We start from the raw sequence: 18,436 nt of genomic DNA, 5'->3' as shown, positions 1-18,436 counted from the left end.
AGCTTTGGGTTATGGAAAAGAGAGTGCATATTGAACCTGCTACCGATACGTGTACGGGTATCACCTTGAACGCTTTGCGGAGTCGGTCTTGCGCATTGCGTGCGTCTGCCATCAACACATACGTATGAGCACCCTATCGCCCTACCTCATGCTGTTCACCTTGTACGATGGCATTAGATGACTCGATCGACCGCTACCCATAGGAGGAGGCGCTAGGAGCGACAAGGTAACATGCAAAATGACTACAGAACCTGCTAGTACCCACTCTGAAGTACCAGGAAGGCATTGCACTACTGCTGGGTGAAGTCCTCTCGGAGCCAAGTCCCTGCCCGAATCCGAGCCTTTGCCGTGGCTGCTTGAGCTACCGTAGCTCAAGTACAAGTTGTTGGACTGGCTAACACCTTTGTTTGATACCTGCTGAGAGAATATAGAATCTGGGGTGCGCTCACTTTGCGTCGTGGGCTCGACGGAGTACCGTAGCTCGACGCCACTGCAATGTGGTTAGGTTCACAATGGAGCTCGGCGTCGTCAACGAGGGGCCGCGGGATGGCTCGGACTCGCCAGACGAGGAGGAAACCATTCCGTTCATAGGATTCGGTGGCGTCGTTCGCAACGCCTGGATACGCCGACAGCTCTGCCCATTGCATTCATTCATCTTGGCCTCATTCTCACGTGCAATCGAAACTGCGGAAGCGAAAAACAAGATGCATCCAAGAATTCGACAGTTCAATCGATGAGCTTTATACCTCGGCGTCATCGTGGCCCGCGGAAGGCGCTGCACGGGTCGGGGATAGCAGCTGTGTGTGGAGCTCATTGCACTCGGTAGGTTCATAAAAGAAGCGCACGAGGAGCAGCACGGCAAGTGTCGGTGCCAGCAAAAGGAGGAGGACGTAGTTGTTGTTGCCGTCAAACGTATGCTGGGCGAGCGGCGTGAGTGCATAACTCAGAAGACAAAAGATAAAGACGAGCAGCGTTGCCGTGCCTGAGAGGAGACCGTAGAGTTTGCTGGGAAAGCATGCCACTATCGACATCCAAGTATCAACGTTTCAAGTCGAAATACGAGTCGGCACGTACTGATGTAGGCGTATTGCATTGACGTGAGCGCCCCGACGCCGAGGGCCAGAAGAAGATACCCGAGTACTTGGCCGTGAAGCGACGGCAGCATCATGGCGCCGCAGAGCAAAGCAAACACGAGGATCGTCAAGACAGCCACCTTGCGAAAGCCCACGCGGTCAATGAGGTAGCCCATGGGTGGCGCAAAGAGGAAGGACGCGTTCGAGACGAGCGGGTACACGTAGTTGGTGTACGTGTTTTGCTTGTCGAGGTCATTTGGTGCTAGACGCTTGACCATGTTGGGAATCGCTCCGCCGACAAAGACATTGGTGAGCGTCAAGACCGCCCCGATCGAAACAAATGCCCAGAAGTCCCGACGACGCATCTGCTGCTTGAAGCTAGCGTAGAGGCCTCGGAATTTGGACAACTACAAAGACCCTTTCGTCAGTCGATATAGCGTCCGACACGCAACGTACATTTGCATGGGGCCGGCCCAAGGCAAGACCAGGAATCTGCACCGACGCAGCGACCGCCGAGACGTGTTCGACGGGGTAAAGCACAAAGCAAAGCACTGCGCAGAGGGCGACGAGCCCGCTACACACTTTGTGAGCGCCACTTGGAGATGCAACTTGAAGGGTGTACGCATAAACGTGGAAGAACGTGGCGCGCGCAATGGGCAGTTCGAGCAACACGTACACGTAGCCCGAAGCGTAAAAGGCAGCGACGAGGATGCCGCAGTAGATGGACGGCGTCGCAAATAGTTCCGAGAGCTGGAGGGACGCGAAGAGGACGCCCATACCGCCAAAGCCCACGAGAGCATAGCCGGTGAGGAGGAGGCCGTCGCGCGAGTCGCCGATCGCGAGGCAAAGGTTGCCAGCGATCGTAAACTAAAATGGCAGTTAGCAACGTTGGGCTAGGAAGTTGGTGACAATGTGTACAATGGCTGCGATCGTTGACGTGTAGCGAGGTCCAACGATGTCGAGGGTCGCGCCAAAAACCGCTTGGCCGAGCACGACGCAGAGAAACCCCGTCGAGTAGACGTTCTGTAGCTGGACCTCTTGCTCGGGGCAGACGCGCGTCATATGAAGCGGGCAAAGCTCGTGCCATTGGTGCTCGCTCACCAGGCGTGTGTACACGGGGCCAAATCTAATGGTTGACAGTGGTATGGCTCATGCATGAGAGAGTGACGAGGATGGCGCGATACCCGAGGATGAGGCCGCCGGACGAAAGGACCGTGACGAGCGTCGCAGCGGCAAAGAGCACTTCGCGTGAGAGCGTCATCGATGTCATGACGCCGATTTGGAAATGGGGCCAACGTCATTTCGGAAGAAGAGATGGACAGAAATACCACATGTGATGTATGAGTTTACAGCTGGGCGATGCGGAAGGCGTGGAAGAAGGCGGACCAGAGACAGGCGTGTCATGTGTGCTGCACCATGTTCCCACCGTCGAGTGTGCGAGCGCTCTGCTGTTCTGAGGCCGCATCGGAAACGAGTCTCGCGTGAGCAGCAAGCCATTTGAACCGACATGAACGATCCGCGGAGTAGGGCCTCTGACAGCACATACGTGGCAGCGTTGCGCTTCGCTTTACGTTGCGTCTGGAATACCAGTACTGAATTGGCTCTAAGGGAAAAGCACACTTTTGGCCTTGGATCAGGGCTTGGATAGCTCAACTAGCTGGTAATACTACCTTGGTTCATGACCAGATCGAGAGAAGAACTCTGCAGAAGTGATTGTTCTCGGACCTGAGTCGAGTTCAATTTTCGTTGTGACACAGCTGATGAGTTGATATCTCTCCCAACCTCTTTCAACTGGTGTATCTGGAGCTCCAAGTAACTGGGGCGTCACCACACCAACCCTCCAGCTCTCGGTTGGCTTCGGTTCGTGCCCACGTCATACTGTCGAATCAACCCGGCCGCACCCTGGCGATTCTTGAACGGTGCACCCCACGTGGTGTGTCATCGTAGGATGCCACGTTACACAATAGATAAGGTATCATCGTGCGACAGTCTACGCGAGGCAGCCGCCGACTTGGGGCCCGAGGCAATCGATGATGTCGTCGTGCTCGAGCTCGACCGAAGCGATCGTCGCTTCGCCCGCAAGACGCTTGCCGTCGACGAAGAAACGGTAATGGTCTGACGGAACCTTCTTCATCTTGGAAAACTCCTCAAAGACGCGGCTCAAAAGCGCAGTTGGCTTGGCACGAAGCAGCACGATGTCGCCGTTGCCGTCGCGAAGCTGGAGCGAGATGGGCTTGACCTTGGCAGCGCGCGGCTGCTCCTCGATGACGGCTTTCGCGGCTTCTGGCGACACGAGCCGAGCCATCGGTCGAGCGTTCTCGTCTTGTGGCGCCGAAACAGAACGCCGCTTGCCTCCGGCAATGGTCGACGACGTACGGCTCCGGACACGAGTTGCGTTCGCTCGTGCCACGTTCGTAGCGCAAGGCTCGGGCTTGATCTTTTGATCGGTGGCTTGGCTAAAGAGGCGCGTCGGGAGGCCCTTCCCGATTTGCCCAAACTGAGACTGCGAGATGCGAAAAGGGGATGGCGCGACTTGGCCGTACTGCAGGTGAGAGCTTGCATCGGCCGGCGCAGTGCGGAAAAGGGGCATTGACTGCTCGGCCTCTTCAAAAAGCGCCTCCTTCGAATCTTCGATTTGGACTGGCGCGATCGCTGGCTCTTCTGGGGCTGAGTTGTTTGGTGGCAGACGCAGAGACGAGCAAGGGGCACCGGAACGATGCAATAATGGGGTCTCGGCGTCGTCGACGAGGGGCCGCGGAACGGGGCTTGATGGCTCGGACTCGCCAGACGAGATGGGAACCATTCCGTTCACATGATCGGATGCCAACGGCATGGCCTGGAGCGTATTCGGTGCTGCAGAAGCTACGATGGGCTCCTCCATGTGGTCTGGCAGCGCGAATGGACCGCCTTGAACCTCCTGAGATGAATCGTCGGCCGACGACTTCTCGTTGCCCGACTCGACCAGCCCTTGTACCGGCGCGTCCTGATCAAGCCAACGCAGGGGTGCGACTTCTTTGTGCGCGTCTTCCACGTCGTGGGATGTACTAGCAAGGGCTTCAAGCGCATCCCCTTGGTGTTCAAGCACGTACGGTGGGTGATCGAGGTCGTCTTCTTCGCCATGCGCGTCCATGGAGGGCAATGGCGCAACCCAGCCTTGGTCTGGCGTCGTCGGCGTCGCCTCTTCCTCGGCGTCGTCCAGCATGAGCATCGGGGGTGGTCCCATGGCCTGCGACGCAAGCGCCTCGTACGCGCTCGCGGGTGGCGACTCGAAGGCCGTGCGGCGCTTCGGCGTCGGCTGGATGACGAACTGCGGCGTCATGGGCTCCGGCCGCTTCTTCGTCGACTTGGCCTCGGGAACGAAGGCCGTCTCTGGCAGCGGCAATGGCATGGCTTGTGGGTTTGCCAGCAAAAAGATTTGTGAGCGATCTTTGCTCTGTATCCGGAATATTCCGGATATTGTAATAAAAGCGGCACATGCCACGGTGTCGTTCGCGCCTTGCGATCTTTGCTCTCCTATTCGAGTTCCTTGATCCGATCCATGCGCTTATTGCAATCTACTAGCTCTCGACCACCGCAGCAGCAGTCGCTCATGTCCTCGACGGCAGCGACAACTGAGGAAACCTCGTTGGCGTGCAGCATATATTTGGAGCTTAGTTGCGGCGCTATATACAACTAGGACACGCATGCATTTAGAGCGTTCTGTACCATCAACCTCGCCAGCGAGGGTAAGCGAGCGCCACGTGTGTGCGAACCAGTGCAAAACGAGTTCACGCAGCGTCGTACAAACCGAACGGAACCCGGCACCAAGACCAAGATCGACCCCGAAATATCCGGATAGATTGAATTCGGCACATGCCGCGCGTCGGAAATGCCGAATGTGCACTTGGCGCATTCGGCACGTCGGTCTTAAATGTGGCACATTTGTGTGGCGTTTATTAAAATACAGCCCGAATAAAAATGCTCCCTTTTTATTTTATTATTAGTTTTTCGTCCACACACACAGCTACGATCGCGGACAAGTCGCATTTAATTGCACCGTGTTGACTCGACATTTGCATGCCGTCAATTAAAATATGTGTGCATCACAAAGCATTTGAAGTGCGTCACCGGCAACCGCGACGTCTGATTGGTCCATATTCCGCCCAATACCACAGGGTGCCATGCCCATTTGCGAATTGACGATGATCAAGACGGCGTACCTCGTGCTCTTCAACGTGGCGAGCTGCCTCGGCTGGGCGTACGTGCTCGGCCAGACGCTCCAGCAGCTCTACGCTGACCAGAACCTCGCGACGACGTCGGCGGGTCTCTGGGACCTCATCGGCGAGCCGCTCAAGATCGTCCAGACCATGGCCATCATGGAAGTGGTCCACGCCCTCATTGGCCTTGTGCGCTCGCCCGTCGGCTCGACCTTTATGCAAGGTACATGGTGGCGCATGCATGGCCATAGTACGATTCCATCTCATGATGCGATTTGCTAGTGAGCTCGCGCCTGTGGCTCGTCTGGGCCATCAACGTGCTCTGCCCCGAGTCGCGCACCCACTGGGGCTTTGTCTTGATGGTCGCCAGGTATTACTTTTGCCATGTTGTTTGTGCGTGCAACCCATATCAACCGTAGCTGGGGCCTCGTTGAAGTCCCGCGCTACGCGTTCTACGCGCTCAACTTGCTCGACGCGGTGCCCGACTGGCTCTTCTTCCTCCGCTACCACTTGTTCATGGTGCTCTACCCGAGCGGTGTCACCGGTACGGCGTCCTCTTGGTCGTATCGTGCGATACTCATGCGCATTAGGCGAGGTCACGTGCATGCTCAAGGCGCTCCCGCTCCTCTCGACGGGCGCGTACTCGATCGCGATGCCCAACACGCACAACATTGCGGTCTCGCTCTACGTCATCGTGCTCCTCACGCTTGTTGTCTACGTGCCGGGCCTCCCGATCATGTACACGCACATGAACGTCCAGCGCAAGCGTGCGTACGCCAAGAAGAACGAGACCAAGTCCATCAAGAAGGACTAAGATCTCTCTTCAACACGTGCAATGTGATGCATTCGCCACACTGTTTTTATCAGCAATGAGAAGCGTCTGCAGGAGACTGACGCTCGGGTGGCAGGTCCAAGAGCTCAGCATGTCGTTACTTGCATGCATGTTGAAGCCTCATTAACGCATTATGCTCCTTGTTCTGGTGCATGCCGAGTACATGAAAATGCAGATATTACGTCTAATATGTCTTGTCATCCAGCGTCGTCTTCGATCGACGAGGCATCGTCACTCCATCCTCCGTCTCTACTCTCTATAATTGGCTACTTCAAATCCAAGAGCTCGTGGTCGGCGAGGACGCCTCGGACGTCATCAATCACGCGCTTCATGAGCTCTTGGGCCTTCTGGAGCCGCGAAAGCTCGTCGGCTTCGGGCTTGCCGTTGGCCATGCCGGTGAGAATTGACGACCGCTTCGGCACCGACCCAAGCGCCGACATGACGCCCTTGCGAATGAGCCACGGATGACGCGAGCCAAGCGTCGTCTCGTACGCTATCCATCATCCACCGTGAGCATCGCCTTTGCATCGATCGATCGAATATGATACCTTTGGACATGCTCGGGCCGAGGTCGTCGACGTCGCCTTCGACAAAGCAGAGGCGGAGTGTCGCCTCGACAAAGTCCAGGAACCACAAGAGCCGCAAGACGCCACTACATCCATGATGAGCAACCACGAATGACGAACCGCATGCATATAGTACGTACCGGCTTACGGACGGGGTCTTCTTGCCGCCGACAGTCGCGAGTCCGGCGACGACTTCATTGCCGATGACACGGCGAAGCGGCGGCTTGCGGCTACGCCACGGTGACCCGCCGTCGTCATCACCGATGAGCGTAGCGTTCGTGCACAAGCTCGCGTCGATCGCAATCATGTAGCCGGCGACCGTGCTTGCGGCAAAGGCCGTCGCCTTCCCAAAGAGCACGAGCATCTTGGCCGTCTCGGCGCACACGTCAAGGTACGCAGCCATGTTGACACCCTGCGCGTCACCGTTTGAACACTCCAGATTGGGATTAAGGCGGTCTGTACCGTGTCGCTCGAGGTACACTCGAGGAGGCTCTCGACGAGCGCTTCGAGGCGGAACGAGTCGAGTTCGTCTTCCGAGTTGGGCTCATGAACCGCAATGACCGGAGCGACGACGACGACTAGACAGAATCCGATTGCAAGGGCAATCTCGGCTGCATACACGTACCTGGTTCGAGTCCGTGCACGCTCGGCGGCGCGATGGACGAGCGCATGGGCGATGGGTTGCGATGGCGTGGCGGCGCGCGCAGCCGCTCGACTTCGTCCAGAAGGACAAGACCCACAAGCGCAGCGACAAAGACGTCGAGGCGCACGAGGCGGTGCAGCACTTGGCGCGCAATGTCCGTGCCAAACAGCAGCAGCGGGTACTTGTCCGTCGCATGCAGACTGTGGCCGGGCACGGCCACGCGCAGCAGCAGCACAAGACAGAAGAAGCCAAAGACTGTATAGTGCCGCGTGCGCAGAAGACGCAGCGGCACCGAAGATCGCTTTGGGCGCGAGCGCGGCGCAGAGAGAAGAGGCGCGATCGAGGGCGAGAGTACGAGCGCGTCGTCGTCGTTGGCGCTTGCGGCGGCGGCTGGCGCGGCCTCCATTTTGGTCGCAAAGTAGCTGCGCGCGCACGGATCGCACACGCGTGCGCCACGGCGACCGCGGTCGTGCTTGATGTTGCCCTTCTTATCGCGGTGCACGAGGCCCATGTCGCTGAGGCGCAAGCGGCTCTTGGAGCAGTCGTTGCACACCTTGCGATTGCACGCCTTGCAGCGGTGCTTGAAGCGCACGAGTGAGAAGTGGCGTTGGCACACGGGGCACTCGTGGTAGTTTTCAGCGAGCGGCGGTTCGTCGTCCAACGACCCGAGCGCACGGAGGACAGGCGTCGGCGGCTCGCTCGGGCGGCGCATCGGCGTCCGCGGCGGCGTGCTCGGGTTGCGTGGCGGCGTCCGCGTCGGCGTGCTAGGTCGGCGCGGGGGCGTCATGGGTCGCAGCAGCGGCGATGCAGGGCTGAGCTCTGGCGAGCTCATGACGAGGATGATGCGACTGCGGCGAATCTCCAAATCTTGCTATTTTGAGCCGTTGCTCACGTGAGAAACACGCGTTGTCTTGTTCTTTGTATACCGACGCACTTGGCGACAACCAAACTCAACGCGAGCGGCAGAGGAGTGACGATGCGCATCTTGGTCTCGACGGCCACGACACTGTTCGTCGGCGAGCACCAAGCCAGGCAAACTCATCAAGTGCAAACTCATCAAGTGCAAAGTCAGTCCGGATGCAGAGGTCCCGCAGCCGTATATCATGCGCAGTCGTCACGAGGTAAAGATCAAGCGGCAGACAAATCATTCCTCCCATGGTCCTCGTTGGCACGAAGACGTTGGGAAGCTCGTCCGACGAACGAGGCACTTTGACGCTACAGTCGCGCTGTGAAGCACGATCATGTGCCAACAGTGCTGCGGACCTGTGGGGGTTGTCACTTGATTGTAGTAGCCACCGGGCGGCTGTATAGAAAGGCTGTGTTCCCAACGACATTCCCGCCATCTTGATCGTCGACCTGCATCTCAAGTGCACGAACTTGAAAGAATGGACGTGATCAGACGAAGCATGTCTCGTCGCTATCGCCTGCGCCCGTAGCGGCCCCGAAGTTTTCGGACGTAGCGACCCTCGAGGTTGCCTTGAAGGTGAAGTGCTTGCGTCTGCACAGCACATGCTCCTATGCACGCAACGACATCAGCGCGTGGCTTCCACAAGAGCGCAAACGGGTCCATCTGATGTTCGACGCCAGTAGGATCTGTCGTCTGCATGGACGACGCCGGTTCTCGCACAACGAGTATGCATCGGAAACTTACCGAGGGCCCAAGCGTAGGACTACGCGGCCCTGGCTTGTCGCCAACTCGGCTGCTGGCGTTCCTTGCCATATCTGCTCCCATATATGTAGCTCGTCCAGATCGAAATCCCGCTGCTCTACGCCCCGGATCCAGCTTTGGAGCTTGAGCGCAATCGCCAGTCCATAGCATGTCCGTTCACACGGCCCCACAGCACTCTTGCATTTCAGAGGGCAACGTGCAGCTACTTGTTTGCTCATGCCAATCGCTACACATATCGCATGTGGTCATTGAAACTAAACCACCGTAGCACTGTTGGTCTAGTGCGGATGATGGGGTTGACACACGGAGGCACTTACAATGCATGGCAAGCGCGCACCAAGCACGCAGCCACAACACTTCAACTACATTAGTGTCCACATCTCGATGAGCAGCAGAGCTTCGGCTCGTGTCGCCGGTGGCGGCTGCGAAGCCACGCGGGAGCGATGCCATGCCCAGCATGCGTAATCGCGTCGCCGACATCGACGCCATCCATGGGCCCATCATCATAGACACGCATGGCCTTATCGACTACCTCTAATAGCCCATGACTCAATGGACGTGCAGGCGTACCCTCGTGGTCATGACATCGGCTGTCGGACTAGAATGACCGGAAAGATACCGGTTGCGTCAACTTCGCGAGCCTTCGTGACAAGATCGGCTTTTCGGATTTGGCATCTTCATCGCCTCTTTCATTGGCTGTTTTTCCGCCAATCCACGCGTGGTATTTTAAATAGCTTGGTCTTTGTAGGCGCACGACGCGTGTCGGTTCGCGCTGTGATTGGCTATTATTTAATCCCACCGCAATTGATTGGCCAAACATCACAGCGCGGGTTCTGTGGTGGAATTATAATTCGGCCGACTTCATCATTCTGCAAGTCGAACGACCGAGCCACAGCAACTGCGATGATGATGACGATGCGCTCGACGATGACCAAGGCGCTGCGCCTGCCGACGCGGACCCTCGGCGCCGCCGGCCCCGTGCGCATGTACCACGAGAACATCATCGACCACTACGAGAACCCGCGCAACGTGGGCGCGCTCGACAAGAAGGCGACCAACGTGGGCACGGGCCTTGTCGGCGCGCCGGCCTGCGGCGACGTCATGAAGCTCCAGATCGAAGTGGACGAGCATGGCACGATTGTCGACTCCAAGTTTAAGACGTTTGGCTGCGGCTCGGCGATTGCGTCCTCATCGGTCGCGACCGAGTGGCTCAAGGGCAAGAACATTGATGACTGCCTCAAGATCAAAAACACGGACATTGCGAGCCACTTGAAGCTGCCGCCCGTCAAGCTCCACTGCAGCATGCTCGCCGAAGACGCGATTAAGGCCGCGGTCAATGACTACAAGAGCAAGCAGCAAAAGGTCTCGGCGTAAACCCGCCTCTATTATATCAGTTTAGTGTAAATCATATCTCCTCAATCCACGTCTTTCACTTGTGCGACGACGTCGAGACTGCACCTGCCGAGTCCCATCGCACGCGTCCAACGACCCCACGCATGCGCCACACGCCGTCGCCCATGACCCTTCGAGCATTGGGGCAGAAACTCGGCGCCTGTCCATGCGCTGGCCCATGCACTGCAGACGACAGCCTACGAGCACTGCAGGATGCTCCTCTGCGACGGTTGCTGACCGCTCGACGATCGCCCACCGAAAAACAGACGCCTTCACCGAACATCCGTCGGAACAAACGCGGGCAGTATAAAAACGCAGCCTTTTGAACTTTCCCACAGCCTGTCCGACCATCTATCCGTGCTGGTGGACAAGGCGTCGGCAGCTATGAGCGCTGGCTGTGGCTGCTCATGCGGGTCGCCTTGGACGTCTTGGCCGCCCTACTTTGCTTCTTGATGGGCACGGCGCTCATGCTGTCGATGACTTGGTGGGGCCCAAGCTCGGCCTGGACGCGGATGACACCGCTTTTCGACCGCGTCACCACCGGGCCGTCGAGCATCTCGTGCGGGTTGAGACGCGCTTGGTACACGGACCGCGTCAGGTGCGTGCGCCACTCCTGCACGGCGAGCGCCTGCGCCTCGGCCGTCGAGAGTCGCAAGAGACTACCATTGCGAATAAGATACTATCAGACATGAGTGCAAGAGACCGAAAGCGCGGGTCCGCGAGCAGCACGCTCGACGCGGCCCAGTCGACGTATTGCGGCGACGGCTGGAGGTGGTCGTTCTCGCGGTATGTGTGGATGGCCGACTCCAAGTAATACATGCGCAGCGGCCGCGCGTCCACCGGACCTCGGAGGTGCGCCGGCAACGACGCGATCGTCTCCTCGATGCAGCGGAGGTTGGGCGGCACCTCGGCGCGCAGGCGGCTCTCGAGGCTCCGAGCTGGCATGAGAATGGTCGTTTCGCCGCGCGTCCCTTCGAGTTGAGCGCCACCATCATAATCATTCGATTCTCAATCTCGCAAGATACGCCGCTAGCCGCTCTGGGCTCGAGCCGCAATGATCGTGTCGCAACGAGCCCTCCTCGAAAGCAATGCTCGGATCACTTTGCATCCAGTAGTCTAGTACTACACGTATGGCGCCCCAGCGCTAAGACGAGACACAGCGCCCACGCGACTCCACTGCGAGGACCATTTGAGTGCAGTGGATGCAGACTCTTACCTTCGCCACCTCGCCACAAGTCGGCGCTGCGAGGCAACGGTTCATGCTGCTGTTGCCACCGTGGCGGCAGTGATTGCGTCATCACTGGCTTTTCCACCGCTACTAGCGCCAATCAACGAGGAGGAACTGACGGCGTTTCTGATTGGCCAATTGTTGCAGGTTGACGATGGCGAGCACGCGCTGCCCGCAGTGCTACCTCGGCAAGTGCAAGGTGCACGTGGCGGCCGCCGGCGCCGTCTCGGCCAAGGAGCTCGCGCTGCAGCGCATGTACGACACGATGGTTGGTAGCCAGCTGGCCAAGCTGCGCAAGGAGACGAGCGAAGCGACGCTCGAGGCCAAGTCGTCCCAGTACAAGGACGACCTTGACAAGGTCCGCGAGAAGAAGCGCAAGTCATCCAAGAAATCGTCATCAAAAGCCAAGGACGTGCACAGCGGCAGCGGCCTCAACCCGCAGGCGCTCGCGGCCATCTGCAGCAGCGATTCAGACGAAGACAAGCGGGCCAAGAAGAGCAGCAAGAAGAAGGCCAAGAAGGCCAAGGACAGCAAAAAGAAGAAGCGAAAACGATACGACAGCAGTAGCAGCAGCGACAGCGACAGCGACGACGACCGCCGCAGTGCCAAGAAGCGCCACAAGCGCCGCGACTAAGCCTGTCGCTGTTGAGAGACACGGCAAGACGAGGTCCTCAACGCCACTTAGAGAATACTACTTGTCAAAACCTGAAGGACACAGACCAAGTCCACAAATTCGTCTCATTGTTGTTAGCTGTGTGAGTCACGGTTAACGACCTAGTGAGTGACGATTAGCGACCGAGTTTAGCAAAACACTTGAGCCTATGTGCACGAACCCACAGCTCCAAGAGACGGTTGCTGACGCCCCATCGGCAAGTCCTGCATGGTATATTGCGCGTGTGCGGCCCACGTCCTTTGCGAGGAGACGCAGACTCGACGCCGCGAGCGTGAAACTGAATTTGATCAAGATATGGTTCGGGTGCTAGGATGGTCCGGCCACGAGCATGCCATGGAACCGCAAGACTAGTATATACTAGTATAGGAACATGTTTCGTGTTATCTTCATCACAAAGACTTCGCATACAGAGAGATTAGCAATCTCCTTCTTCTTCATTCGCCCGCCGGGCCGTTGCTGCGCAGGCGGCGGCGCGGGGGCTCGTCTTGCTCTCATGTAGTCACCTGGGGCGCGAGTGAGGCCCCTGATGACAAGCTCTGTCAAGTTCTTCCTGGCGTCGCGATTGGCGGCAAAGCTACGCAGTTCCTTGAGGTCATCGATAGACGCCAGCGACTGTGGCGGCGTCAACGACTGGAGGTCGCGGTGCAGGACGATCGGCAACGCGAGCTTGGTGCAGCCTAAAAGCAGGGAGCTGCGAACGGCGGCAATGTTGGCAGGAGCGTCTTCATTCATGCGCAAGACCAGTAGGGAGCAGCATCGAGCCGAATTAACAACCCTTTCAACGACACCAACGACACGTCGTCGCTGATGCGCTGCGTCACAGTGGCATACGAGTACCCTCGATGTCCCCGGCGCATGAAGTTTAGTACGTTGATCGACACGGCTCGTTCGGCAAGAGTGTGAACGCAGTACATTTTGTCAAGTAACCAAGGAGTTAACTTGCAGAGTTACTGAGTTGCCCATGTCATGTTCAACACAAGAGCTTAACTCGACCGGATAACGTCGACGCGACCATCAACTCGGTGATACGACACGAGCATGCTTAGGTGGGGCCGCATGCGCAAACAAAGCGCGTCTTGAGCAAGATGCAGTTCTTGTTGACCGGGTGGTCGGACGGCAGTGTACCGCCATCAATGTGGCTGCCATTAAAGTAGCAGCCCGGGCCCTCGCAGTAGCACCGAAGGCTATGAAAGCGGCAGTCGTCGTTGTTGGAGCACCCGTCGAGGTGCATGACCGGCTCGGTCGCATTGAGCGGAAACTTAAACTTGCCAAGGACCGGGAAATGGTCCGAGAGGTCCACAAGCGCCAACGAGGCGGCATCGGCCGACGACGGCACGAACGACGGACCGCTCCATTGGACGGGAAACGCCGCCGGCACTTGGTTGACGATCGACTCGAGCGTGGGGACACCGATGGGCTGCTGGTACGGTGCTGCACGCGTGGGTGTCACACACGCTAGAAGACAATAAGAACTTACGCTGGGCATACAGAACGTAGTCGAGCCACTCGGACGGACAGCACGGACAAAAACACATGGCGGTCGACGGGTCCCGAAACACGAGGCTCGTGCGGGAGGCATTTGATACGACTTGAGCGCCACACGTGAGGCGCGTGAGGTAGTTGGGCGTGTACACCTTGTCCTATTCCACGTCACATCGTCTTCGCACCATATGCACAACACGCCGTCACGTCGTCGTACGTGGAGGGGTCCCCAGCTCGCCACGTATTGGTCGAGGCACTTGTCCGACTTGGCCGCGCCGTCCCGGCCCACGAGCAGGTTGAGATGCGGACTAGACATGCGTCGACTCGAATACATATGACACGATGCACGTACTCGCTGGTGAAGAGCTCGCTGCCGACGCGCGTCGGTGTTGCTGCATGCAAGAGCCGCACGAGGTTGGCCACTTCGTCCGGGAACGAGTGGTTGTCGACGTTAAAGTCGCCGGCAAACACCATCGGCTACACATATGCATCTTCGTACATGCAACGTGAGTGCAAGTACCTCGGTATGTGGAATCGTCAACGCTTGAGCAAAGTCGTAAAACTAGATGCATTCGAGAGCTACATAGATGCCATCGGAGAGAATCTACCTGTTGCGCTTGCTTGATGCGGTCTTCCATGCCCTCTTTCGTCGACCACGCCTGCGCAGGAGGGATGAAGCAGCGTAGCACCAAGCGAATCTCGTACCTGCATGTGGGTGGCAAAGACGTTGAAGGCCTTCGAGACGCCGTCGACCGTCTTGTTGACACGCGCGTACTTGACGCCTTTTGCCGCGAGGCAGTCCGAGTAATGGCACGCGCCGCGGTAGATGTGCTGGGCCTCGCGGAGAATCGGCCACTTGGACACGATGAGCACGCCGCCGTTGATCAAGCTGCCAGAGAGCGCATGAAAATGGTTAGCTCTGATGGATGACGGTACCTTGTGAACGGGTCCGTCTCGGCAAGAATCGTCGTGTGGTAGAGGTATCCGGCTTGGGTGAAGGCCTCGAGCATGACGTTGCGGTCCGACTCGATGTCGCTCTCGGCGAAGGTCACGACGTCGACGCCGCCGCACGAGTGCGGGCATAGCGTCAGAATCGACTGCGGGATGCGGGCGAGGCGCTCGGCCTGGCCGTCGTGGGACACTGCATATGGCCGGTCAAAGATGTTGTACTAGCCGGCCATAAGCGCCGTCGTCTCGCCACGAAGAACTACCTGGAGAACGTTGAACGTCATAAAGGGCGGCGAGGGCGGCGAGGGCGGCGGGAACGGCGAGACGCCGGAGGTCGTCACGAGGAAGAAGACGAGGCCCATGAAGACGATGCCCATCGATGCGAGGAACATGCGCCGGTGCTCCTTCCATACGGCGAGCCCATGCGCGCTGACCGCGGCCATCCCAAAAAATCAAAGATTCGCCGGAATGCGGATGACATCCGGATACAACGCCCATCGCCGTATCCGGACATTCAACGAAGTTGATGGCCCAGCACATAGGGTCGTCTCCTCGGATCTTGCTGCACGCTCTGTCATATCCTTTCATCAAGGAGTGCACGACGAAGAAGGAGCTCATCGCTTGGCGTCGCATCCCAAAGCGCCACGAGCACTGTCCGCACGCCGACAATATCTCGTATAATTGCAATAATTGTCACACCCTCCCACAAATAATATATTGCAATAAGGCAACATTGCAATATACTTCCCACGTATGAAATGCAAGAGGTTTTCGTATTGCTCTGCGCACCAATAGATCGTACCGGTAATTGTTAGCATGCGCACCAAGCCGTCCCCGCTTGCGACGGGCCCGACCTTCTCGCCCAAGCAGATTGCGCTCTTCTACTTCGCCAAGCTCGGCGAAGGCTCGGTCGTCGACACGAAGACGGGCCTGACCAAGATCACTGAGCGCTACCAGTGTCTCCACTGCCCGTCGCCGCACATCGTGACCATCCAGCGCAATGCGGGCTACAACAACCTCGCGCAGCACGTGTATTCGCAGCACAAGGACTACGCGACGCTCATGACGTCGTTGCCGCCGCCGCCGACCGCGGCCATGGACCGGCCGAGCTCGACGTCGCTGCGCTCCAAGGCGTCATTGGGTGCGACCGTGCACAACTACCTCGACTGGATCGTTGGGGCGCACTTGCCAATGGACTTTGCCGAGATGGCGGGCGCCCACATGTACATCAAGCTCGACCGCATCGAGCCCAAGAAGCTGCGCAAGTACCTCCGCCTTGTCACGCGGCGCGTCCAAGCCGACGTCCGGGCGGCCCTGCCGCCAACATTTGCGCTGGTCGTCGAGCGCTGCGTGAGCGAGACCGGCGCGCCGTTCCTCGGTCTCTTTGCAGCCTACGCGCTCAAGAACGAGTTGCAGATGCCACTGCTGGCACTGTACCACGACACGACGCCGAACGAAGCCGGCTGCGAGGTCGAGTACGCCGCCTTTCTCGACTATGTGTTAGCCGACTTGAAGCGGACGCGCGCCGACATCTTGTGCATGATTGCGTCCGTCGAGTCGCCGTTCAGGACCATCGCTGACGATATGGACGTGCCCATGGTGACGTGCGCCAGCTCGCGCTTGGACGCTGCCATCCTCGCGTTTCTAGCAACGCCGGCCAAAGCGGACGCGATCAACGCGGTCCGCGACCTCATGAACGAGCTCCAGCGGCTTCGCACCGGCATTCGGTACCGCAGCATGCGTGAGTTGTACCCGATTCTCGAAGACGACGCCAAGACGTGGCCCTCGACGCTGGCGATGCTCCAGCGCTTCTTCAAGCTGCGCCCGCTCCTCGCCGCATCCGGTACGTACGCGCATCTTTTGGACGCTGTGACGGCACATGACGAGACTGTGCTTCGGTCGCTCCTGGAGCATCTCGTCAACCTCAACTCGGTCGCCAACCATCTTTTGCAAACGGAGCGGACCAGCCTCTCGGACGTGCGACAGCTGCTGGATAGCCTTCTTCTCGACTACTCGAGCTTGTCACCCTTTCTCAACGCTGACGGCGTCGAGTCACCGGCTTTTGAGAAAGCCGTCGTCAAGCTCCAGCAAGGCGTCAAGCTCCAGGCGACCGACCGCGCCGCCCTTCGCGACTTTGAGTCGCCCGTCGCGACTGCGCTCGCGGGCTTGGAAACCGACTATGCGACACGGCTCCTCAAGCGCGCTCGCCTTGAGGCGGACGACAAGTACTTGGAGATTTTGAAAGTGCTGCCAGCAACGGCCAATCGGATTCAGCACGCGTTTGCGACTGCCAAGAACGGTGTGCTGCCCACCAACATTGAGACACTTCTCTTTCTTCAGCTCAACCGGTCGGTCTGGCCCGTGGACGTGGTCGCCGACGTCGTCGCGAATGCTCATCTCGAAGCCGACATTGCCGCCGACGAGAGCAGTGACGAGGACGACGAGTCGAATCATTTTGTCTAGCACCCCTTACATACGAGTCGTTAATGTTCTATAATACTGGTATACGAACTGTGCAACGTCGACTAGGGGTAGGGTTGCGAGCATGTCGTTCGTGGCTGCGAGCGTCTCGTCTTTCCGAGGACTATAATCGCAGCTAGAAACGGTCCGGTGTACAACGCCACAGTCGCCAGCGCCAGCGAGAAGCGTCCTATCGAAGCTTCCCTGCGATATACGTAGCTGGCAAATACAATTGCTGTGGACAGCACCAGACAATCTGTACACTGTGGACGCATGATTGTCATCGTGCTAGAATCGCGCGTCAGTCGACGTGCTCGAAATGTATTTGGCGCGGCGCCACGGAATGCATAGCGTCCAAAACTCCAATGCGACGATAATACGCTGCCACGTATTGGGATAGTAACGCTGCACAATTCAATTAGGTACGAAACGACTTTTGTACACGGGCAATTAACGCCTTGAAAATATTTTCCGACCATTGGCTTTTTGAGACCAGCGAGCGCCGAGCACGGTAGCCAGCCCGACGTGAGCGATGGCGCCTCCGAGAGTGCAAAAGCGCGCTGCTTCGAGCGCCTTTGCCAAGACGCAGCGTCGCAGGCCACGCTTCTCCAGCGCGCGATACAAACTCCAAGTACACGCAGCGCGGCGATGGCTTGAACGCCTTTACAGACTCGGCGGCGCAAGTGATCTCGATGCCTCAGAAAACAAAATCGCATGTCCCTCTACGACCCGCTCTACTACCACAAGCGCGCTGCAAAGCTCGCGGAGGCCAAGTTGGTGGCTGAAGATGGCCTCATGCGAAAGCCACGCCCGACGGCGGCCGCGAACCAAGGTTCGCGTGCAACCGCGTTCGGGCGCAGCACGACCCCGACGGTTGTCCCCCAGCATGCGACGGCAGCTGTCCCGGTGACTGTCGCTCGCGCAGTCGAGTGTGCGACTGACGATTCGGTCGACGCCAACGCCCGCCACGACGGCGGTGCAACCTCTGACGGCAAGCAGCCGCAGCTCGACCACCGCCGCGCAGCGTCGCACACCGGTGACGAGCGTCGCGACTGCTTAGTCAAGTTCTACGACGAATGCCACGCCGATCAGCGCGGCATCGACGGCCACGACTGAGGCGATCCTCGGTCAGCTGCGTTCGGAAGTCGCAACTCTCCAAGCGCAGGTCGTCATCCTCCAAGCCTGCCTCGACGCGTCGCAGGACACGGCTAAGACCCCCTCCTCGGAGGTTGTCCTTGCCCATGCCCAGCACGACGCCGATCTCGAGCCGCTTG

General features: G+C 58.4%; 10 protein-coding genes across 10 annotated transcripts; 5 read left to right on the top strand and 5 right to left on the bottom strand.

Annotated features, from left to right (window-relative positions):
• Positions 1-564: 564 nt before the first annotated feature.
• On the bottom strand, positions 565-2,369 carry SDRG_04697 (hypothetical protein). Its single transcript, XM_008610377.1, has 6 exons — positions 2,258-2,369; positions 1,992-2,199; positions 1,696-1,940; positions 1,530-1,647; positions 1,075-1,480; positions 565-1,021 (listed from the first exon to the last, which is right to left on the bottom strand). The coding sequence occupies exons 1-6, from the start codon at positions 2,341-2,343 to the stop codon at positions 741-743; spliced, it is 1,344 nt and encodes a 447-aa protein (XP_008608599.1). The 5' UTR covers positions 2,344-2,369; the 3' UTR covers positions 565-740.
• Positions 2,370-2,959: 590 nt separating this feature from the next.
• Positions 2,960-4,478, bottom strand: SDRG_04696 (hypothetical protein). The gene is made up of 2 exons (XM_008610376.1): positions 4,163-4,478; positions 2,960-4,117 (listed from the first exon to the last, which is right to left on the bottom strand). The coding sequence occupies exons 1-2, from the start codon at positions 4,459-4,461 to the stop codon at positions 3,064-3,066; spliced, it is 1,353 nt and encodes a 450-aa protein (XP_008608598.1). The 5' UTR covers positions 4,462-4,478; the 3' UTR covers positions 2,960-3,063.
• Positions 4,479-5,165: 687 nt separating this feature from the next.
• On the top strand, positions 5,166-6,123 carry SDRG_04695 (hypothetical protein). The gene is made up of 4 exons (XM_008610375.1): positions 5,166-5,492; positions 5,552-5,639; positions 5,689-5,813; positions 5,860-6,123. The coding sequence occupies exons 1-4, from the start codon at positions 5,234-5,236 to the stop codon at positions 6,081-6,083; spliced, it is 696 nt and encodes a 231-aa protein (XP_008608597.1). The 5' UTR covers positions 5,166-5,233; the 3' UTR covers positions 6,084-6,123.
• A 76-nt stretch (positions 6,124-6,199) lies between these two features.
• SDRG_04694 (hypothetical protein) lies at positions 6,200-8,339 on the bottom strand. Its single transcript, XM_008610374.1, has 5 exons — positions 7,293-8,339; positions 7,130-7,245; positions 6,808-7,079; positions 6,650-6,753; positions 6,200-6,594 (listed from the first exon to the last, which is right to left on the bottom strand). Exons 1-5 carry the CDS (start codon positions 8,140-8,142, stop codon positions 6,368-6,370), a joined length of 1,569 nt encoding a protein of 522 aa, XP_008608596.1. The 5' UTR covers positions 8,143-8,339; the 3' UTR covers positions 6,200-6,367.
• A 1,405-nt stretch (positions 8,340-9,744) lies between these two features.
• Positions 9,745-10,423, top strand: SDRG_04693 (iron-sulfur cluster assembly enzyme ISCU, mitochondrial). The gene has a single exon (XM_008610373.1). It carries the CDS (start codon positions 9,883-9,885, stop codon positions 10,351-10,353), a length of 471 nt encoding a protein of 156 aa, XP_008608595.1. The 5' UTR covers positions 9,745-9,882; the 3' UTR covers positions 10,354-10,423.
• A 248-nt stretch (positions 10,424-10,671) lies between these two features.
• On the bottom strand, positions 10,672-11,669 carry SDRG_04692 (hypothetical protein). The gene is made up of 2 exons (XM_008610372.1): positions 11,075-11,669; positions 10,672-11,030 (listed from the first exon to the last, which is right to left on the bottom strand). Exons 1-2 carry the CDS (start codon positions 11,314-11,316, stop codon positions 10,754-10,756), a joined length of 519 nt encoding a protein of 172 aa, XP_008608594.1. The 5' UTR covers positions 11,317-11,669; the 3' UTR covers positions 10,672-10,753.
• A 34-nt stretch (positions 11,670-11,703) lies between these two features.
• Positions 11,704-12,393, top strand: SDRG_04691 (hypothetical protein). The gene has a single exon (XM_008610371.1). It carries the CDS (start codon positions 11,754-11,756, stop codon positions 12,231-12,233), a length of 480 nt encoding a protein of 159 aa, XP_008608593.1. The 5' UTR covers positions 11,704-11,753; the 3' UTR covers positions 12,234-12,393.
• Positions 12,394-13,143: 750 nt separating this feature from the next.
• SDRG_04690 (hypothetical protein) lies at positions 13,144-15,164 on the bottom strand. The gene is made up of 9 exons (XM_008610370.1): positions 14,966-15,164; positions 14,691-14,923; positions 14,460-14,643; positions 14,363-14,413; positions 14,275-14,316; positions 14,107-14,231; positions 13,972-14,062; positions 13,750-13,912; positions 13,144-13,703 (listed from the first exon to the last, which is right to left on the bottom strand). The coding sequence occupies exons 1-9, from the start codon at positions 15,143-15,145 to the stop codon at positions 13,315-13,317; spliced, it is 1,458 nt and encodes a 485-aa protein (XP_008608592.1). The 5' UTR covers positions 15,146-15,164; the 3' UTR covers positions 13,144-13,314.
• Positions 15,165-15,480: 316 nt separating this feature from the next.
• Positions 15,481-17,222, top strand: SDRG_04689 (hypothetical protein). Its single transcript, XM_008610369.1, has one exon. It carries the CDS (start codon positions 15,519-15,521, stop codon positions 17,163-17,165), a length of 1,647 nt encoding a protein of 548 aa, XP_008608591.1. The 5' UTR covers positions 15,481-15,518; the 3' UTR covers positions 17,166-17,222.
• A 654-nt stretch (positions 17,223-17,876) lies between these two features.
• On the top strand, positions 17,877-18,336 carry SDRG_04688 (hypothetical protein; the record flags this gene model as incomplete). Its single annotated transcript, XM_008610368.1, has 1 exon — positions 17,877-18,336. One exon carries the CDS (start codon positions 17,877-17,879, stop codon positions 18,276-18,278), a length of 402 nt encoding a protein of 133 aa, XP_008608590.1. The 3' UTR covers positions 18,279-18,336.
• Positions 18,337-18,436: the final 100 nt, after the last annotated feature.

The sequence above is a fragment of the Saprolegnia diclina genome, assembly GCF_000281045.1.
Source record: "Saprolegnia diclina VS20 unplaced genomic scaffold supercont1.11, whole genome shotgun sequence".
Taxonomy (NCBI): Eukaryota; Oomycota; class Saprolegniomycetes; order Saprolegniales; family Saprolegniaceae; genus Saprolegnia; species Saprolegnia diclina.
The sequence above is the reverse complement of the archived record's forward strand: the minus strand, read 5'-3'. Positions and strand labels throughout refer to the sequence as shown.

What these genes read in the sequence shown, in the direction of transcription:
- SDRG_04696 (XM_008610376.1), bottom strand. Translation starts at nt 4,461, where the DNA reads ATGCCATTGCCGCTGCCAGAGACGGCCTTCGTTCCCGAGGCCAAGTCG. An exon ending in GACGACCTCGATCACCCACC is followed by an intron (nt 4,118 to 4,162) that starts GTACGTGCTTGA and finishes AGCCCTTGCTAG; the next exon opens with TACATCCCACGACGTGGAAG.
- SDRG_04695 (XM_008610375.1), top strand. Translation starts at nt 5,234, where the DNA reads ATGCCCATTTGCGAATTGACGATGATCAAGACGGCGTACCTCGTGCTC. An exon ending in CGGCTCGACCTTTATGCAAG is followed by an intron (nt 5,493 to 5,551) that starts GTACATGGTGGC and finishes GCGATTTGCTAG; the next exon opens with TGAGCTCGCGCCTGTGGCTC. An exon ending in TTTGTCTTGATGGTCGCCAG is followed by an intron (nt 5,640 to 5,688) that starts GTATTACTTTTG and finishes TATCAACCGTAG; the next exon opens with CTGGGGCCTCGTTGAAGTCC.
- SDRG_04690 (XM_008610370.1), bottom strand. Translation starts at nt 15,145, where the DNA reads ATGGCCGCGGTCAGCGCGCATGGGCTCGCCGTATGGAAGGAGCACCGG. An exon ending in CGAGCTGGGGACCCCTCCAC is followed by an intron (nt 13,913 to 13,971) that starts GTACGACGACGT and finishes GACGTGGAATAG; the next exon opens with GACAAGGTGTACACGCCCAA. An exon ending in CTACGTTCTGTATGCCCAGC is followed by an intron (nt 13,704 to 13,749) that starts GTAAGTTCTTAT and finishes CCACGCGTGCAG; the next exon opens with CACCGTACCAGCAGCCCATC.
- SDRG_04691 (XM_008610371.1), top strand. Translation starts at nt 11,754, where the DNA reads ATGGCGAGCACGCGCTGCCCGCAGTGCTACCTCGGCAAGTGCAAGGTG.
- SDRG_04693 (XM_008610373.1), top strand. Translation starts at nt 9,883, where the DNA reads ATGATGATGACGATGCGCTCGACGATGACCAAGGCGCTGCGCCTGCCG.
- SDRG_04697 (XM_008610377.1), bottom strand. Translation starts at nt 2,343, where the DNA reads ATGACATCGATGACGCTCTCACGCGAAGTGCTCTTTGCCGCTGCGACG. An exon ending in TCCGGCGGCCTCATCCTCGG is followed by an intron (nt 2,200 to 2,257) that starts GTATCGCGCCAT and finishes GTCAACCATTAG; the next exon opens with ATTTGGCCCCGTGTACACAC. An exon ending in TGGGCCGGCCCCATGCAAAT is followed by an intron (nt 1,481 to 1,529) that starts GTACGTTGCGTG and finishes GGGTCTTTGTAG; the next exon opens with TTGTCCAAATTCCGAGGCCT.
- SDRG_04692 (XM_008610372.1), bottom strand. Translation starts at nt 11,316, where the DNA reads ATGCCAGCTCGGAGCCTCGAGAGCCGCCTGCGCGCCGAGGTGCCGCCC. An exon ending in CTCGCGGACCCGCGCTTTCG is followed by an intron (nt 11,031 to 11,074) that starts GTCTCTTGCACT and finishes TCGCAATGGTAG; the next exon opens with TCTCTTGCGACTCTCGACGG.
- SDRG_04694 (XM_008610374.1), bottom strand. Translation starts at nt 8,142, where the DNA reads ATGAGCTCGCCAGAGCTCAGCCCTGCATCGCCGCTGCTGCGACCCATG. An exon ending in CGTGCACGGACTCGAACCAG is followed by an intron (nt 7,246 to 7,292) that starts GTACGTGTATGC and finishes GATTCTGTCTAG; the next exon opens with TCGTCGTCGTCGCTCCGGTC. An exon ending in AAGACCCCGTCCGTAAGCCG is followed by an intron (nt 6,754 to 6,807) that starts GTACGTACTATA and finishes TCATGGATGTAG; the next exon opens with TGGCGTCTTGCGGCTCTTGT.
- SDRG_04689 (XM_008610369.1), top strand. Translation starts at nt 15,519, where the DNA reads ATGCGCACCAAGCCGTCCCCGCTTGCGACGGGCCCGACCTTCTCGCCC.